General features: G+C 53.0%; 3 protein-coding genes across 5 annotated transcripts in view; 1 reads left to right on the top strand and 2 right to left on the bottom strand.

Moving 5' to 3' along the window:
* Positions 1-2,194: 2,194 nt before the first annotated feature.
* NFKBID (NFKB inhibitor delta) lies at positions 2,195-9,008 on the bottom strand. Its single transcript, XM_040446051.1, has 10 exons — positions 8,222-9,008; positions 7,965-8,025; positions 6,867-7,057; positions 6,680-6,785; positions 6,436-6,582; positions 6,269-6,320; positions 6,037-6,185; positions 4,011-4,127; positions 3,498-3,662; positions 2,195-2,863 (listed from the first exon to the last, which is right to left on the bottom strand). The coding sequence occupies exons 2-10, from the start codon at positions 7,977-7,979 to the stop codon at positions 2,810-2,812; spliced, it is 996 nt and encodes a 331-aa protein (XP_040301985.1). The 5' UTR covers positions 7,980-8,025; positions 8,222-9,008; the 3' UTR covers positions 2,195-2,809.
* A 1,873-nt stretch (positions 9,009-10,881) lies between these two features.
* On the top strand, positions 10,882-12,625 carry HCST (hematopoietic cell signal transducer). Of its 2 annotated transcripts, none has more exons than XM_040446053.1 (4): positions 10,882-11,223; positions 11,615-11,638; positions 12,112-12,243; positions 12,475-12,625. In XM_040446053.1, exons 1-4 carry the CDS (start codon positions 11,181-11,183, stop codon positions 12,510-12,512), a joined length of 237 nt encoding a protein of 78 aa, XP_040301987.1. In that variant the 5' UTR covers positions 10,882-11,180; the 3' UTR covers positions 12,513-12,625. The 2 variants fall into 2 exon arrangements, with proteins under 2 accessions (XP_040301987.1, XP_040301986.1); XM_040446052.1 differs by having other exon boundaries at positions 11,050-11,223; positions 12,472-12,625.
* A 681-nt stretch (positions 12,626-13,306) lies between these two features.
* Positions 13,307-14,661, bottom strand: part of TYROBP (transmembrane immune signaling adaptor TYROBP) — a 3,002-nt gene continuing 1,647 nt past the window's right edge. For both annotated transcript variants that reach the window (XM_040446031.1, XM_040446032.1), the window contains exon 5: positions 13,307-13,539. In XM_040446031.1, the coding sequence (XP_040301965.1) occupies positions 13,474-13,539 (66 nt within the window). In that variant the 3' untranslated portion in view covers positions 13,307-13,473. The remainder of the gene's footprint in view (positions 13,540-14,661) is intronic.

The following is a 14,661-nucleotide window of genomic DNA, read 5'->3' as shown; positions in this document are numbered from 1 at the left end:
AAATGAAAGGCCGTTTTGCTCACTACGCTCAGTGTATGATTTCTTAATGTTTACATATTAATGGCAATACTTAGGGTAATTTTAAAACACTTATTATTGAAATTCCAGCAGGAAGAATAACTTTGCTATTATTTGACACTGCCCTCTTTTCCCATTGAAAACAATTTGTTAATTTTTCTTTTAATAATACAGTTTCTTAGAGACATTTTATAATTTTATCATGTTGTGTGTGTGTGTGTGTGTGTGTGTGCACGTGCATGTGTGTGTTGATACATGTTGGGATATACGTCTTCTTTTTAGATTTTTAAAAAATGTTTATTTTTGAGAGAAAGAACGAGTTGAGGAGGGGCAGAGAGGGAGGGGGACAAAAGATTTGAAGCGGGCTCTGCACTGAGAGCAGAGAGGTAAGGTGGGTCTCAAACTCATGAACCTTGATATCATGACCTGAAGTCAGACCTTAACCAACTGAGCCACTCCAGTGCCCTGGGATATGCATCTTATATGTCAATAGAATCTAAGATGCCATCAATGGTAAGAATTGTCTTTAGGTACCACAAAGGAAAAAAACACAAATTTTTTTTTAATTTAAAGTTTTGGTGGTTTTTTTTTTTTTTAATTTTTGAGAGAGAGACAGAGAGAGAGACAGAGAGAGAGCAGGGGAGGGGCAGAGAGAGAGAGGGAGAGAGAATCCCAAGCAGACTCCACACTGTCAGCATGGAGCCCGATGTGGGGTTCGAACTCACAAACCATGAGATTGCGACCTGAGCTGAAAGCAAGAGTCAGACGCTTACCCGAGCCACCCAGGCACCCCAAAATACAGAAATTAAGCCACGCTATGACTGTAAGATTAACTCCAGTTAAATTGTTCGAATCTATGACATAACATTCCCATGAATTCTTCATGGGTCAGCTGCCACTACGTGCATACACAGGAAAGCAACGCATGCTGGTACAGGGAGGTGATGTGGCCTCTGAAACTCCACCTCTCAGTTTCAAGCCCTCGTGTGGTGCCCCCTCCCCAGACTCTGGGCTTGGCCACGTGAATGACTTTGACCAAGGTGATGTCAGCAAGCACGATGCAAGCAAGGGCTTGTTGTCTTGGAACCACCGTGTGAAGAGATCCGCCCACCTTCCTGGGGAGACCACACGGACAAAGAGATGCTCGGTTCCGGCCATCTCAACTGAGCTATCAGACACGTGAGTGCAGTTGGCCAGCTTAATCAGGCCTCTAGCTGACTGTGGCCACATGAGTGACCAAAGCAGGGTAGGACTGTCCAGTAGAGCCCAGCCCAGATTGCAGAATCATGAGCAAATAGTGATGGTTGTTCTAAGCCTCAAGTTTCGGGGTAGAGACAGTAGTACATGCCCTGAAGTGTGCTTGGTTTGTTGTCCTTGAGAGGCTCTGAGCAGTGGGGGGCTATGATGGGTCAGAGGGCTTTCAGTGGGGGAGGGGCTCTTTGAGGGATGAGGCTCAGATGAAGTCCGGAGCAGAGACTGTTGGGGCAATTACGAGAAGGGGGCATTATGGAGGTCATCTCTCTAGGGTTTCTCCTAGAAGCAGGATTTGAGGACAACTTATTGGTAGGGGAAGTGGGATATGACACACAAAAGGGAAAGCAGTCGAGAAAGAGTATGTTATCAAGCCAGAACCAGTGCGGGGCTTGGAGCTTGATTCTGTTGGGAAACTGAGAGCCTGTATAGAACACATACTTCCCCATTATCCTCACAGAGAGGTGAGGGATCTGGAGTATGTATGTGTGTATTTTAAAGAGAAAGAGCAAATGGGGGAGAGGGACAGAGAGAATCTTAAGCAGGCTCCACACTCAGGGCGGAGCCCGACATGGGGCTCAATCCCACAACCCTGGCATCATGACCTGAACCGAAATCAAGAATTGCACACTCAACAGACTGAGCCACCCAGGCGCCCCAGGACCTGGAGTAGTTCTATGCCATCTCCTTCTGAAAGGAGGGCTGTTAGATGGGAAGCAGTATAAACTCGCTGGCATTTAAGGTTGCCGTGCTCACAGCCAGGACAGAGCAGGTCAGACCACCAGATGTTGATACCGTGAGGGTGACAGTAGCACCCACAGTGTCTGCTACAAACCCCCCAGGCACCTTCATCCAAACATGCCTACCCAGCCGAGCACCACAGCCACTCCCCTGCACCAATGCCTCCAGAGATTAAGACAGACAGTTGAGTCCAAATTGAGTTTAATAAGGAGTTCCACATCGGGGAGGGATTCAAAGGAAATGGGGAGATTGGGGACAGGGGGGTCCAGCCAGTGGAGTTCTGAATTAGAAAGCATATGACCTAGGGAACTCACATCTAGAAGAGTCCTTCCTATGTCTCAGAGGTAAGGACCTGAATGGTGTGGGTCTTGGGGAGGTTTGGGGGGGTCATCTTAGGAGCTCTACTGGGTGGCACTGGGAGCTATTTAGGGGTACTCCAAGTACTGTGTAGGGAAATCACATCTGGGGTTCTAGGTGTGAACGGTCGAGTAGGGGAGGGGGCCCCAAAAGATCCCAATGGGGAAAGGGCTAGGGGTCCAGGTGTTTCACAGAAACAATCAAGGGGCCTCGATTTCACAGAAATCATCAAGAGGGCTCCTTGTAGGTGGGAGAGGGGTATTACACCACCCCAAATATTGGGGATTGTTTACACCCCCGCAGCCATTTTGGGGTTTTAATGTAAGACCCCAATGGCAGGACATTCCACATACATTATCACGGATTTGCAACATTAGCATACGCTGGCTGTCCCACAGGACGGTGGGGACTGGAAAATCAGTCCAGGTTCTGGGTTTGAGTCCTAAGAGGACAGGCCTGGGGGTGCCACACGGCTCCTTTTCAACAGCTGCCGGAGCTGCAGACAAGACAAGGCAGAGGAAGAGAAGTTAGGGAGGTTGGAAGGAGAGGTGGGGGACACAAACACTGTGAAGTTGGGGGTTAAAGTGGAGAAGCAGAGTAAGATCAACTGGGTTTGCAGGTCAGAGGTTCAGAGTCAAGATTTAGGGTTAGGGACAAAGGTTCAAACACTGAGAAAAAGGTTCAGGAGCCAGAACTGGGGATGGAAGGAAAGCTGGGGTGTGTTCCCACCTTGGGGTTACCATTGAGGACTGGGAGTCAAAGAGTAGAGGCAAGGGATCAGACGTCACATTTAGGGGTCAGAAGTCCCACTCTGACGTCAGGTCTGGGGCAGGGCGTTGGAGGTCAAACTTGGGAATCAAAGGTCACACTCTGAAGTCATGATTCAGGGGTAGAAGTAGAGGCCATACTCTGAGGTCAAGGTTGAAAGGAGAGGTTAGGAGGAGTCACCAATACCAGGTATGAAATCCAACACTGGGGTCAGAGATCATATTTTCAAGTCAGGGTTGGATAGGGATCAAAGTCACCTTCTGAGATTAAAATCACCCTCTAAAGTCATGAATGAGTAGCGTCAGGCGTTCACCCTGTTAAGTCAGAGGCCACTCTACAGTCAGGGTGGGCTCAGTGCTCACCCCTTCGGGGCCCGGCCCGGGCCGCAGCAGGTGGACAGGCTGCTCATTCTCCAGGTTTCGCAGTGTTGGATCTGCCCCAGCTGCCAGCAGGCGCCGCACGATGGCCTCCTGGGGTGGCCCAGGGGGCAGGGCAGCCGCCATGTGGAGGGCTGTGTTCCCATGGGCCTGGAGACAGTGAGGGGAGGACTGATAAGGATTCAGACTCAGCTGGCCTGGACCCTCGACAGGTACCCTTCATATTCCACATTCTGCCACACCCAAGTCCCACACTCCCGCCTTCACATCCATGTCCCACATGCCCCCAGTGACATCCCAGAATCCCCTCTACAATCACATTCCACACACCCCTCTATGTCCTATGCATTCCCCCAATTACATCCACATCCTATACAGTCCCCTCCCATGCTCCGTACATTGTCCCCTCCACAGCCATAGCCCACAGGACACCCAACATCCCACTGCCCCTCTCTGTCATATCTCATACAACCCGCACATGCCAGCCTAGGCCCCTACCTTCATGTTGACAAAGGCCCGCAAGTCTCCCCGTGGCAGCTCCAGCAGCAGCTGAACCAGGGTGGGATTGGCAGCCTGCACGGCCAGATGCAGAACCGTCTTATTGCTCTTGATTTCCTATAGAGAAGGGAACAGCAGAGGTCAGGCCAGTCCTCACACCCAGGGTCCCTCCCATGGAACCCAAGAGCCTTCAGACACCTTGTCTCCCCTTTACAAGCACCCAGGGGTGCCTTATACAGTTATAGGTGTTGTGCACCATACAAGAGTACCACGTTTAAGGGGGTGCCTTTCACATCGAACGCATCCCAGAACTACACACTTATTATGACAATTTTCCAGCCCAAGTGACTCTGGGTGAGCAGCTGCCTGGCCACTCCACATTCTAAGAGGCACAGTAAAATGTACCTGCATCCCACATGGACAGTCTTTACCTATAAGGATGGGACCTGAGCAGCATCAATCAGGAGCCTAAGCAAGCCTATATCCACTTCTATACTGAGTTGTTCTCTTCATATTTTGGAGCAAATAAATGCATTTTCCAGGGTGAAACCTTATTATGTACCCTTAAAGAGTTTGTAATGATAACGGACATTAAAAAATATTATGTGTTTAGGAATGCCTGGGTGGCTCAGTTGGTAAAGCATCCGGTGCCTCTCTCTCCTCAGGTCATGATCTCACAGTTCATGCGATCAAGTCCCGAGTCAGGCTCTACACTGACAGCAAGGAGCCTGTTTGGGATTCATTCTCTCTCTCTCTGCCCCTTCCCTGCACATGCATGCACGTACGTGCACACACACTCTCTCTCAAAATAAATAAGCCTTAAAAATTAAAAAAAAATATATGTTTGTTTATACAAGTCAAAATAACCTCGTTGGCTCACCAAATATATTATGAAGAGAAGAAAAGGAGATGGAGGGAGAAGCTCTAAATTAAGAGGGACCTTAAAAGTCTTATTATGGCAATATGTGGGCTTTATCTGGATCCTAGTTTTTGTAACGAAAAAAAATAAATATCCATTTAGAGTCAATCAGAAATTTGAACACGGCCAGGAAATTTGGTATTTTGAGATTAATTTTTTTAAGGTGGAATAATCGTACTGAGGTTAAAAGAGTTCTTAACTTTAAAGACACAGATATTTATGGATAAAAAATGCTCGGGTTTGCTCTAAAATAACATAGGGATGCATAGGTGGCCCAGTCGGTTAGGCATCCGACTCTTGATTTCAGCTCAGGTCAGGATCTCACAGTTCATGGGACCCAGTCCCACATCGGGCCCTGTGCTGACATGGCAGAGCCCATTTGGGATTCTCCCTCTCCCTCTCTCTCTCTGCCCCTCTCTTACTCACTGTCTCTCTCCCAAAATAAACAAACACTAAAAATTTTTTTCTAAATAAAATAATATAGGCAAGTGAGGGAATGGATGGGGCAGGACTGGCTACTAGTTGCTGATTATTGATGTTGGGTACGGGGAGTTCACTATACCATTTTCTGTATTTTATCTGTGTTCAAAATTCTTTAACTAAAAAACAAAACTAAATAATAAGTGGATGTTTAATTCTCTCAGCCAGCCTGTGAAGAAGCTACTATCAGAGGAAGGAGAATAATATATTTATGAAGAGGTGGATTCTGGCGTCAGACCACCTGGGTTCTAATCCCTTCTCTGATACTCACAAGCTGTAAGATTTTTGACACTGTGCCTCAGTTTTTCTTACCAGTGAAACAGAAAAAGTGATAATAGCACACATGTCAAAGGATGTTTGTGGACTCAATTAGCTAATCCATGAAACGCAGTACTAGATGAATAGTAGGTGCTGGATAAATATAAGCTAAGATTACATTACTCTTAGGGGCACAGAACAGTAACATTACTCTTAGGAGCACAGAAAAATGAAGTCATAGGCTCAAGTTCACATAGCTGGGAAGAGACAAAGCCAGCATTTGTTTGAAGCCCCCTGGACATCCAGGTGACCCGCCCCACACCATCCAGGTGACCCACCCTCCTAGGGGCGGCCCACTGCCCAGCTCACCTGGCTGGTGTGATCAGCACCCATGTGCAGCAACATTTGGACACAAGCCAGCCTGTCTCGGGCCTGGGTACTCAGCACCCGGGAACATAGGTCAGGTGGGTGCATAGCAACATTGAGGGCCAGGATGGCCGTGTGGAGAGGGGTGAGGCCTGCAGAATGGAGACAGTGAGGGCTCTGTGTCTGAAGCACCCACCCCACCTGCCACACCTGCCCTGCTCACCACCCAACTCACCCTCAAAGTCTCTGGCTTCTAGGTCAACCTGAACCCCAGAGTTAATCACAGCCTGAGTAGGAGAAGGCAGAGTGCTGGATTAGAGTCTCCCTGGGCCTCCTAGCCCCGGAAGCCATGATTTGAGCAACCAGTCCATCCCATCCACCCCCCTGGTCAGCAGGCCATACCGAGAGGACTCCTGGGAGCCCATAGGTAGCGGCCACATGCAAGACAGAACGTCCCCGATGATCAGTGGCATTGGGCTCTGCTCCCAGGTTCAGTAGATCCTCCACAATCAGGGGCTGGTTGGCGGCGGCAGCCACCAGGAGAGGGGTCTGCAAGACATAAGAAGGTCAGTCTGGGGCCCCCGTCTGAAATCCAGGCCCCAGACCTTCTGCCTTCAATCCAGGAGTCCAGGCCCCTGGCCCTCACCTTGCCCTTATGCTCACGAATGTCCAGATGTCTGTACATTTGGAGCATCTCAGCTGCAGCATATGCTGCCCAGCGCAAGCCACGAGCCGCAAACAGGTGCAGGAGCCTGAGGAAGGTAGGGGGACACCAGTGAGCACAGCACCCCAGCTAAGCCAGGAGCATGCAGACTGCGATCCCCTATACTCACGTGTCTCCCTCCTCATCCTGGGCCAGCAGCCGTTGTGGCCCCAAAGCCAGCATGTGAGCACGGGCTGTGTCCAGAGATGGTCCGGTGGTCACGGGAGGCATCTGTGGGGGTCCTGAGGGGAGTCCAGAACCTCTCCAGGATCCTGCCTGTGGCAGGGAAGGTTCTGCATAAAGCCGGGTATCCAGGGGGTCCTGAAGGGTGCATGTGGTGGGAAGAGCCAATCAGCTGAGCATTCTCTCTTCCTAACATATATACATACACATACAGAGTGCCAGGTACAGTGGCTGGGTGTCCCATCTGTACCAAGTGACCTTGGACCTCTGGGCCTCAGTGTTGCCCATCTGAAGAATAGGACCTTAATCCGGCATGAGGGCAACTGGGGATTTTAGGGGCCCTTCAGTATCCTGTTCCCACTCTGTATCTCACCTCCATCCCCACAGAAAATGGACACTGGCGCCCTGGGTCGGAGGGTGGGTAGAAGTCGGGAGTCAGGAAACCTTCAGCAGCAGAAGCAGGGTAAGAGTAGGGGCTGTCTGTGTAGGCAGCATGCGTGTTGGGGTCCCAGTCTGGAAAGCCTGTGGTGGGGGCCAGGCTGCCAAGTCCAGAACCCACAGTCTCCTGGTGTACTGGCAAGCGAGAATGGCCTGTGTGTGAGAGGAGGAGCAGGGGCAGGCCTGGTTACCAGAGTCAGGGAAGTCATCAAGGCTGGAGGACCTGTGTGAGAGCCCGGAACCTCCCAAGGTGCTGGGAGCTAGTCCTCGTCCGTGTGGGACACCAAAGGGCTGGGACCCCGAATCCAGGACGCCGAGGGGTTGGAAGCTTGGACTTCTGAAACCTGGACTCCTGGGACACTGTGGGGCTGAGGGCCTAGACTCCCGGAGCAACAGAAGGCTGGGAGCCTGGGCCCCTGCAACACGGAAGGGCTCCATACATAGATTACAGGGCTCCAAAGAATCTGGGAGATCAAACTGCCACTGGGTCCCAGCAAGAGAAGGTCTGACTCCTACGCTCCCAAAAGTCCTAAGATTTGGAATGTTTGAGTCCCTGAAGAAAGCTGGGGCTGTGAGCTGAGGGAAGCAGATGATTTTCCAGACTTACCTGCCTCACTCTCATTCACAGATGGGGTCAGGGACTGGGCCAGAGGAGGTGGAAACTGTCCCTGTAGAGGCAGAGACAAAAAGGAACAAGGGAGAATTTATATGACCGATCCCTCAGCATCCACTCCCCCACCCACAGCGTATCTAAGTCAGGACTAGCCTCTCATCTGTTCTGAGGGCCCAGCAGGCCATCAAGTCCTTGCCCAATGGGGCAGAGCCTCATGAGAGTTGTAGTTCACAAGCCTCCATGGGCCTTACCGGTACCCCACCAGCATCAGGCTGCTGCTGACGGCGCCTCTGTTCCTCCAGGAGCTTCTTCACTGTTTGTGACGGGCAGTGGCTGCGTTCACCCCGGCTCACTAGGGTGGGGGGGGTGCAGAAATGGAGGGAAATAATTAGGGGTCTTCAAGTCACCCAACCACGCAGGGGAGTGGTTTTGGGTCCCTGCCTCGCCCTCCTGCACGGAAAAACTGGCACATTGACTCCGCCTGCGAACTCCAAAGCCAATCTTAGCTTTCAGGTGCAGCATCCGCCTCCGCCGCCGCCGTTTCCTTCCCTTTGCTTCGCACTTTCCCCTCTGACCCAACTTTCCACCAGCGTCGTGGAAACTGAGGAAGGGGGAGGAGGGCGCTCCTCTGCAGCACCTCCCCCCAACTTCCGTGAAAAATCCCAGCCCCCAGATCTCCCATTCCCGAGGCCTAGGGGGTCCCTGGGAATCACTCCCTGAGACGCATGCACATCTAGGTTCTCAACATCTCTGCCCTAGAAGCTGACACACTTTCCTCTGGAAACCAGGCGTCCGAGTCCCCAGCCCCTCTCCCCAAGGAACCACGAATCAATAGCCCCTAGCTCATCTAGGTTCCAGAAGTCCAGACCCCATTTCCCCTCGAGACCTAACAGTCCAGGCCCCATTTTGCGGGAGTCCGAGAGCCTAGCACCCGTTTCCCCAAGACCCAGGAGTCCGGGCCCTCAGCCTCTTCCTCTCTAGCACTTGGGAGTCCCAGTTTGCAGAAGCCTGGTCCACACCACCCCGGAAGTCCGGGCGTTCAACGCTCACCCTTCAGAGCCCGGATTCCGGAGGAGGAAGGGTTAAGCGGGGGAGGGCCGACTCGGAAACAGCCCAGCCGCGACGCGCTGACGTCACGGCTCTCACGCAAGGGAATCTTCCAACCACCCCTTCCACGCCTGGCCGCGCGCAGCAGGTGTCCCGCTGAGAGGCGGGGCGCTTGGCCAAGCGTGGAGCGCGTGGAATCCCCGCACGTGGGGAATTCCCGAGCAGCCCAGGGACCCAGGGCTGGTGGAGACTCGGGAATTCCCGGGGTGGGGGGTAGGGTCAAGGCCTGCGTGGACCCCTGCGGCCAGGCGCCGGATCTTACCCCCGCGGACCCGTGGCTGATTTTTAAACAACCACGCCCCCTCCCCCAGGACTCAACCTAGCCCCTTTCTACACTCCTTCCCAGCCCCGTCCTCCCACAGGACCCAGGGGTCGGGCCTCCAGCCCCTTCACCTCCGGGACCCGGGATTCCGAATCTCCAATCCCCTACCGCCCAGGACCCAGGAGTCCAGAGTCCCAGCCGCTCCTCCATCACCACCCAGATGCCCGGGCCTCCTGGCCCCTCCAAACACCAAGTACCCTGACTCTCAGCACCCAGGCCTGATCCTCCCAGCTCCGTCTCTGGCATCCTCAAGAGCCGGACTCCCAGCCCCTCGCTCCCTCAAGGGGCCGAGCGTGTCTCACCTCCCCACCCCACCCCCATTACCTCGGGGATTCCGTGGCGCGGATTGCGGGCCCCCAGGGCCGCGGCCTCGGCGCTGCGCCAGCCTCGCTCTTTCCCGCGGAGCCGCCGCCGGGTCCCCGATCTAGGGTTGGTGCCCCGCGAGTTTTTAAACTGGGGTTCTAGCACCGCCCGGTCATGGGTAGGGCCCCGCCCACAGGCCTGGGAGTCCCCGTGTCGCGCTCTAGCAAGCCGAGTCTCTGAATGGGCGGGGCTGACACTGCGAGCCAGACTCCGGAGTCTCCCAGGAAAGAGGCAGCTGGGGGCCCCATCTTAGGTCTGAAGGAGAAGTGGGCCTAAAACAGCCAAGTCCTGAAGGAGGAGAGCACTGAGGGCCTAGACTTCTGAGGCTCTATCCAAGGGGGTGTTGGAGGTTTCGATTTCTGGGCCTTGGGCTGAGAGGGGACAGTATTACTGTGTCCTGGGGGAAGAGGGGACTGGGGTCCCGGTCCCCAGGGAGGGAAGATCTGTTGGTAAGAGCGACCATAGGTGGGCTCAAATTTCTCCCTTTCCCCCACATCACCTTCTTTTTCAGAGGGCAGTTCTCATTCATTCATCATCGTTAAAAATGATTTATTACTGCAAGAGAGGTACTTTGCTGGGCGCTGTGGTATAGCTGTGAACTAAGCAGCCAGGAATTCCCAGCCCTCAAGCCAACTGACATTCCAGGGGAGGCTCATTCTCGGTTCCCATCTCAGTGATCATGTTAATCATTTCTCCCAGGCTCTCAAGGCTTCTGCTCTCCTGGTTCTCCTCCCTCACATGCTGTTGCTTCCCTGGCTGTTTCCGCCTCTTCACCCATTCTTGGGGGCCAGGGGCACTCCTCTGTCTGTACTCACTTCCTTGGTGACCTCATCCAGTCTCGTGGCTTTAAATACCATCCATAAGCCATCAACCTGAAAATTTACATTTCCAGACCAGATTTATCCCCTGAATTCATAGATGCAGCTGTGGTCATTCAGTTCCACGAGGAATCTGTCAGGCATTTCCAACTCAGTGTCCCCAGACCTTGACACTTTCCCCTAAACCTGCTTCCCCTCATTTGCCATCTCTGTCAAAGGATGCCCCAACTTTTCAGTTGCTCAGTCCAGAAGTTTTGGTCATCCTGAATCCCTCTGTCTCTCACATGCCCATACCTACATGGTTAACAAATTTTGTTGGTTCTACTTCCAGAATCTTTCCATCTCTCCAGTGCCCACAACGTGGTCCATCTGTCACCTCCCACCTGGACAAACATAGCAGCCTCCCTGGTCTCTGACCCTACCCCCAAAGGCAGTCACAGGGACTCACCACTTCTACCCCTCCCACACACACAGGAAGCAGGTGGCCTTGTCACCAGCAGGGTGATATCCGCTATTGCTTGCTTCTCTACTCCCCCACTGTTCCTCAGGACTTCTCTGGACCAAAGCCTTTTGCCAGACCCCTTCTAGCCCCTACCCACCATGGCCCCTTCCAGTGACATCCTGTTCCTGCTTTTGCTCCCAGGTGAAGCCAGTGGCTATGGGGGGTGGCAGGCACGGTATTTATGAAAAGGGTGGCTCAGGTGGCATCTGAAGGGAGGGGTGCTGAGAGCAGATCCTCCCAGTACCCCTTCCTTCCTCGAGATCCATTTGGCTTCAGAGGCTGGTTCTTTGGGGAGAGGAACGGAGTCTGGAGCCTCTGCCTGTTAATCGCCCCATCTCCCTGCTGGGTCTGTCTCTACTTCTTCTTCTGATTTCCTATCTCTGTGTGTCTTTGGGAGCTCCCCTTCCCATCTGGCCTCTTTCTCATCTGCTCCCTCTGGAATGGAGGTTGCTTCTCAGGACACCACCTTTCCCTGCACCCTGTTTTGGGAACCACCTCTCCCTGCTGACCTGCCTTCCCTCTCTTTTCACAGTGGCTGCGGCTCTGACAACCCCAGGTGAGAAATCAGCACTCCTTCCCTTTTGCCATGGCCCTTCAGGTACCGCTTCTGTCCCTAAAGTGTGGCCTGAGGGTCCTGGAACACCCCAGGTCACCACCTCACCTCTCACCCCCAAATCAGAGCCCCCAGAGGAACTGCAGCCCTCTCTGGGTCCCCGTATCACTGCTCTCATCACCAAATTGAAGCCCCAGGGACTCAGCCACCCCCCAACCTTCTTTGGGAGTACCCACTAGGCCCGAAGCACCACCCATGTCTCTCTGTGCTGGGACACCCCCACCTGTCTCCAGTCTTCCACCTCCCCTTTCATCCCCCAAGTCAAACCCAGAGAATCTCAGACACCCGCCCCCCCCCCCCCAACACACACACACCCCAGGGACTTCCTCTGTCCCATATGCCCAAAGTGCAGTCCTGAGGGTCTGGAACCCCCTCCCCCCACCTCAATCCCCTTCTGTCTGGGCGCCACCCACCAGGTTCCTGTTCCGGATGTGGGCCCCCCTCCCTGCCGATGCTGGTAGGCCTCATGGCCGCCGATTTGGTGGTGTCGCTGCTGATCCTTGCTGTGGTGTTTGTGTGTGCTTGCCCCCGCCGCAGGCCCACCCAAGGTGAGGGCAGAGACAGGATGGGGCCCGGAGGGGCTGATGGCCCTAGGGAGGGGGTCCCCAGGGAGGTGTCCCCCAGGGAAGCCCTGGAGGATATGTTGGGGAAACCCTGGGGGTGGTGCATGGGGGAACTCCTGAGGAAACCCCTGAGGCAGGGGGTCCCCAGGAAGGTGGAGACGTGGGTGGCTGGTAGGTGGTCAGGCCTCATGCTTTCTCTCCCCCCACCCCCAGAAGATGACAAAATCTACATGAACATGCCTGGCAGGGGCTGACCCCCTTGTAAGTGACACCTTTGACTTCTGACCCTCTCATCCTACATTGTGTGTGGTGGCACAGGATACCCACTCCCGACTTGGATTGGAATAAAGCAACTGAAATACCTCTAGTTCTGTTTGTTTGTTTGTTTGTTTGTTTGTTTTTTAAGATGTTTGGGGGGGGGGCGCCTGGGTGGCTCCATCAGTTAAGCGTCTGACTCTTGACTTTGGCTCAGATCATAATCATGTGGTTGGTGAGATGGAGCCCCGCGTCTGCACTGACAGCTCAGCACCTGCCTGGGATTCTTGGTCTCCCTCTGTCTGCCCCTCCCCCACACTCTCTCAAAAATAAATAAATAAACATAAAAAAAAAAAAAAAGATTGTAAGGGCGCCTGGGTGTGGGTGGCTCAGTCGGTTAAGCATCCAACTTTGGCTCAGGTCACGGTCTCCTGGTTCGTGGGTTCGAGCCCCGTGTGCTGACAGCTCAGAGTCTGGAGCCTACTTCAGATTCTGTGTCTCCCTCTCTGCCCCTCCCCTGCTCACGCTCTATCTCTCTCTGTGTCTCAAAAATAAATATTAAAAAATTTTTTAAAAACAATTTAAGTCACCTCCACAACCGATGTGGGGCTTGAACTTACAACCCTGAGATCAAGAGTTGCACGCTCTTCCAACTGAGCCAGCCAGGTGCTCCAAAACACCTCCAGTTCTAAGTCTTCCTCAAAGAACCCCAGGGTCCCCAGAGCTTCCCTCCCTCCCAGGAACTTCACATATCCCCTGCTCCTTCAGCCCAGAGATCTGGAATAACTCAATAGTGTTTTTGTGTGCCATGTTTATTTGGGAGCAGTGGTGGAGAAAAGTCTGACATCTCAGGGAGAGCACTCTGGATCTGTATCTCGGTGGGAGGAGGAATAAGGTGCTGGGTAGGCATCAGGAATGACTGGATCCAGGCATCAGGTTGTTGACTGCTGTGGTTTGGGCTCATTTGTAATATGGCCTCTGTGTGTTGAGGTCACTGTAGACATCTGACCTCTGACCTTGGAGCTCCTAATGGGAGGGACAGGGTGGGAACCATTAGTGGAAGAGGTACACTGAATAAACTTAAAACAAAATTCAGCCTTCTCCCAGTGGCCTGTAAAGCTCCTAGCAGCTTCGTCCGCCTTGCAGCCATGGAAGAGATCTGGATTTTAATCAAGTGCAGTATTTCCCTTCCTGCTCTGCCTCACCATCATGTCCCAGCCTCAGGGCCTTTGTGTGTGCTGTTCTCTCTGCCTAGAACACAGGTTTCCTAGATATTCCCATGGATGGTTCCTTCTCCACCTGCAAGTCTCAGCTCATGTCACTTCCTCAGAGAAGCACTTCTTGATATACCCCATCTCATTTCTCCCCTCCACACGCACACCCCAGTCGCTGCCACACCAGCTTTATTTCCCTCATGATACTTCCCCCAATGATATTATGTTAATTTGCTTCAAGTCCATCTCTCCAACTAGTACGTAAACTGTTGCTGTGTAGGTGCTCAACAAATTCTACCAAAGGATAAATAAATTAGAATAACGCTTTCCCCCAAAATTTCACCGCTCCCGGTAACTGAAAATCTCCCTCATTCTTCTGGACCTCATGGAGCCAAACTCAAGATTCTTACACCTTACAAAAAGACTTTTTAATCCACAAGGGAAGCAGAGCAAAGCTGGCTGCAGGTAAGTAAGAGATTTCATAGAACAAGGCTCACAATTGAGGGGGAGGTTTATGGTCCAAAGAGACAGACTTCAAACTGAATCCCTGAAATCATATGCAAACGACTGGTCTGGGTGCACACCTCGATGGGAAGGGGTCTGTTCAGCTTCCATTAGATTCTCACAGGAGCCCATGACCCCCAAAAGGGTTGAGAAGGACATTGACAGAGAGGCAAGAGAAGGAGAGATGCCTCTGTCTGCACGGTGGTTCTTAAGAAGGGTTTCAAGGGGGGCGCCTGGGTGGCTCAGTCGGTTGGGCGGCCGACTTTGGCTCAGGTCACGGTCTCGCGGTCCGTGAGTTCGAGCCCCGCATCGGACTCTGGGCTGATGGCTCGGAGCCTGGAGCCTGCTTCCGGTTCTGTGTCTCCCTCTCTCTCTGCCCCTCCCCCGTTCATGCTCTGTCTCTCTCTGTCTCAAAAATAAATAAAATGTT

The sequence above is a fragment of the Herpailurus yagouaroundi genome, unplaced genomic scaffold (assembly GCF_014898765.1).
Source record: "Herpailurus yagouaroundi ecotype Mexico unplaced genomic scaffold, PumYag 194, whole genome shotgun sequence".
NCBI lineage: Eukaryota > Metazoa > Chordata > Mammalia > Carnivora > Felidae > Herpailurus > Herpailurus yagouaroundi.
The sequence above is the reverse complement of the archived record's forward strand: the minus strand, read 5'-3'. Positions and strand labels throughout refer to the sequence as shown.

Excerpts from the sequence above, each read along its gene's own strand:
- NFKBID (XM_040446051.1), bottom strand. Across the intron at positions 6,583-6,679 it reads TTCGTGAGCATAAGGGCAAG|ACCCCTCTCCTGGTGGCTGC; the intron begins GTGAGGGCCAGG and ends TATGTCTTGCAG. Across the intron at positions 6,186-6,268 it reads AGAAGCCAGAGACTTTGAGG|GCCTCACCCCTCTCCACACG; the intron begins GTGAGTTGGGTG and ends TCCATTCTGCAG.
- HCST (XM_040446052.1), top strand. The coding sequence starts at position 11,181 with ATGGCCCCTTCCAGTGACATCCTGTTCCTGCTTTTGCTCCCAG. Across the intron at positions 11,639-12,111 it reads TGCGGCTCTGACAACCCCAG|GTTCCTGTTCCGGATGTGGG; the intron begins GTGAGAAATCAG and ends GCCACCCACCAG. Across the intron at positions 12,244-12,471 it reads CCGCCGCAGGCCCACCCAAG|AAGATGACAAAATCTACATG; the intron begins GTGAGGGCAGAG and ends CCCCACCCCCAG.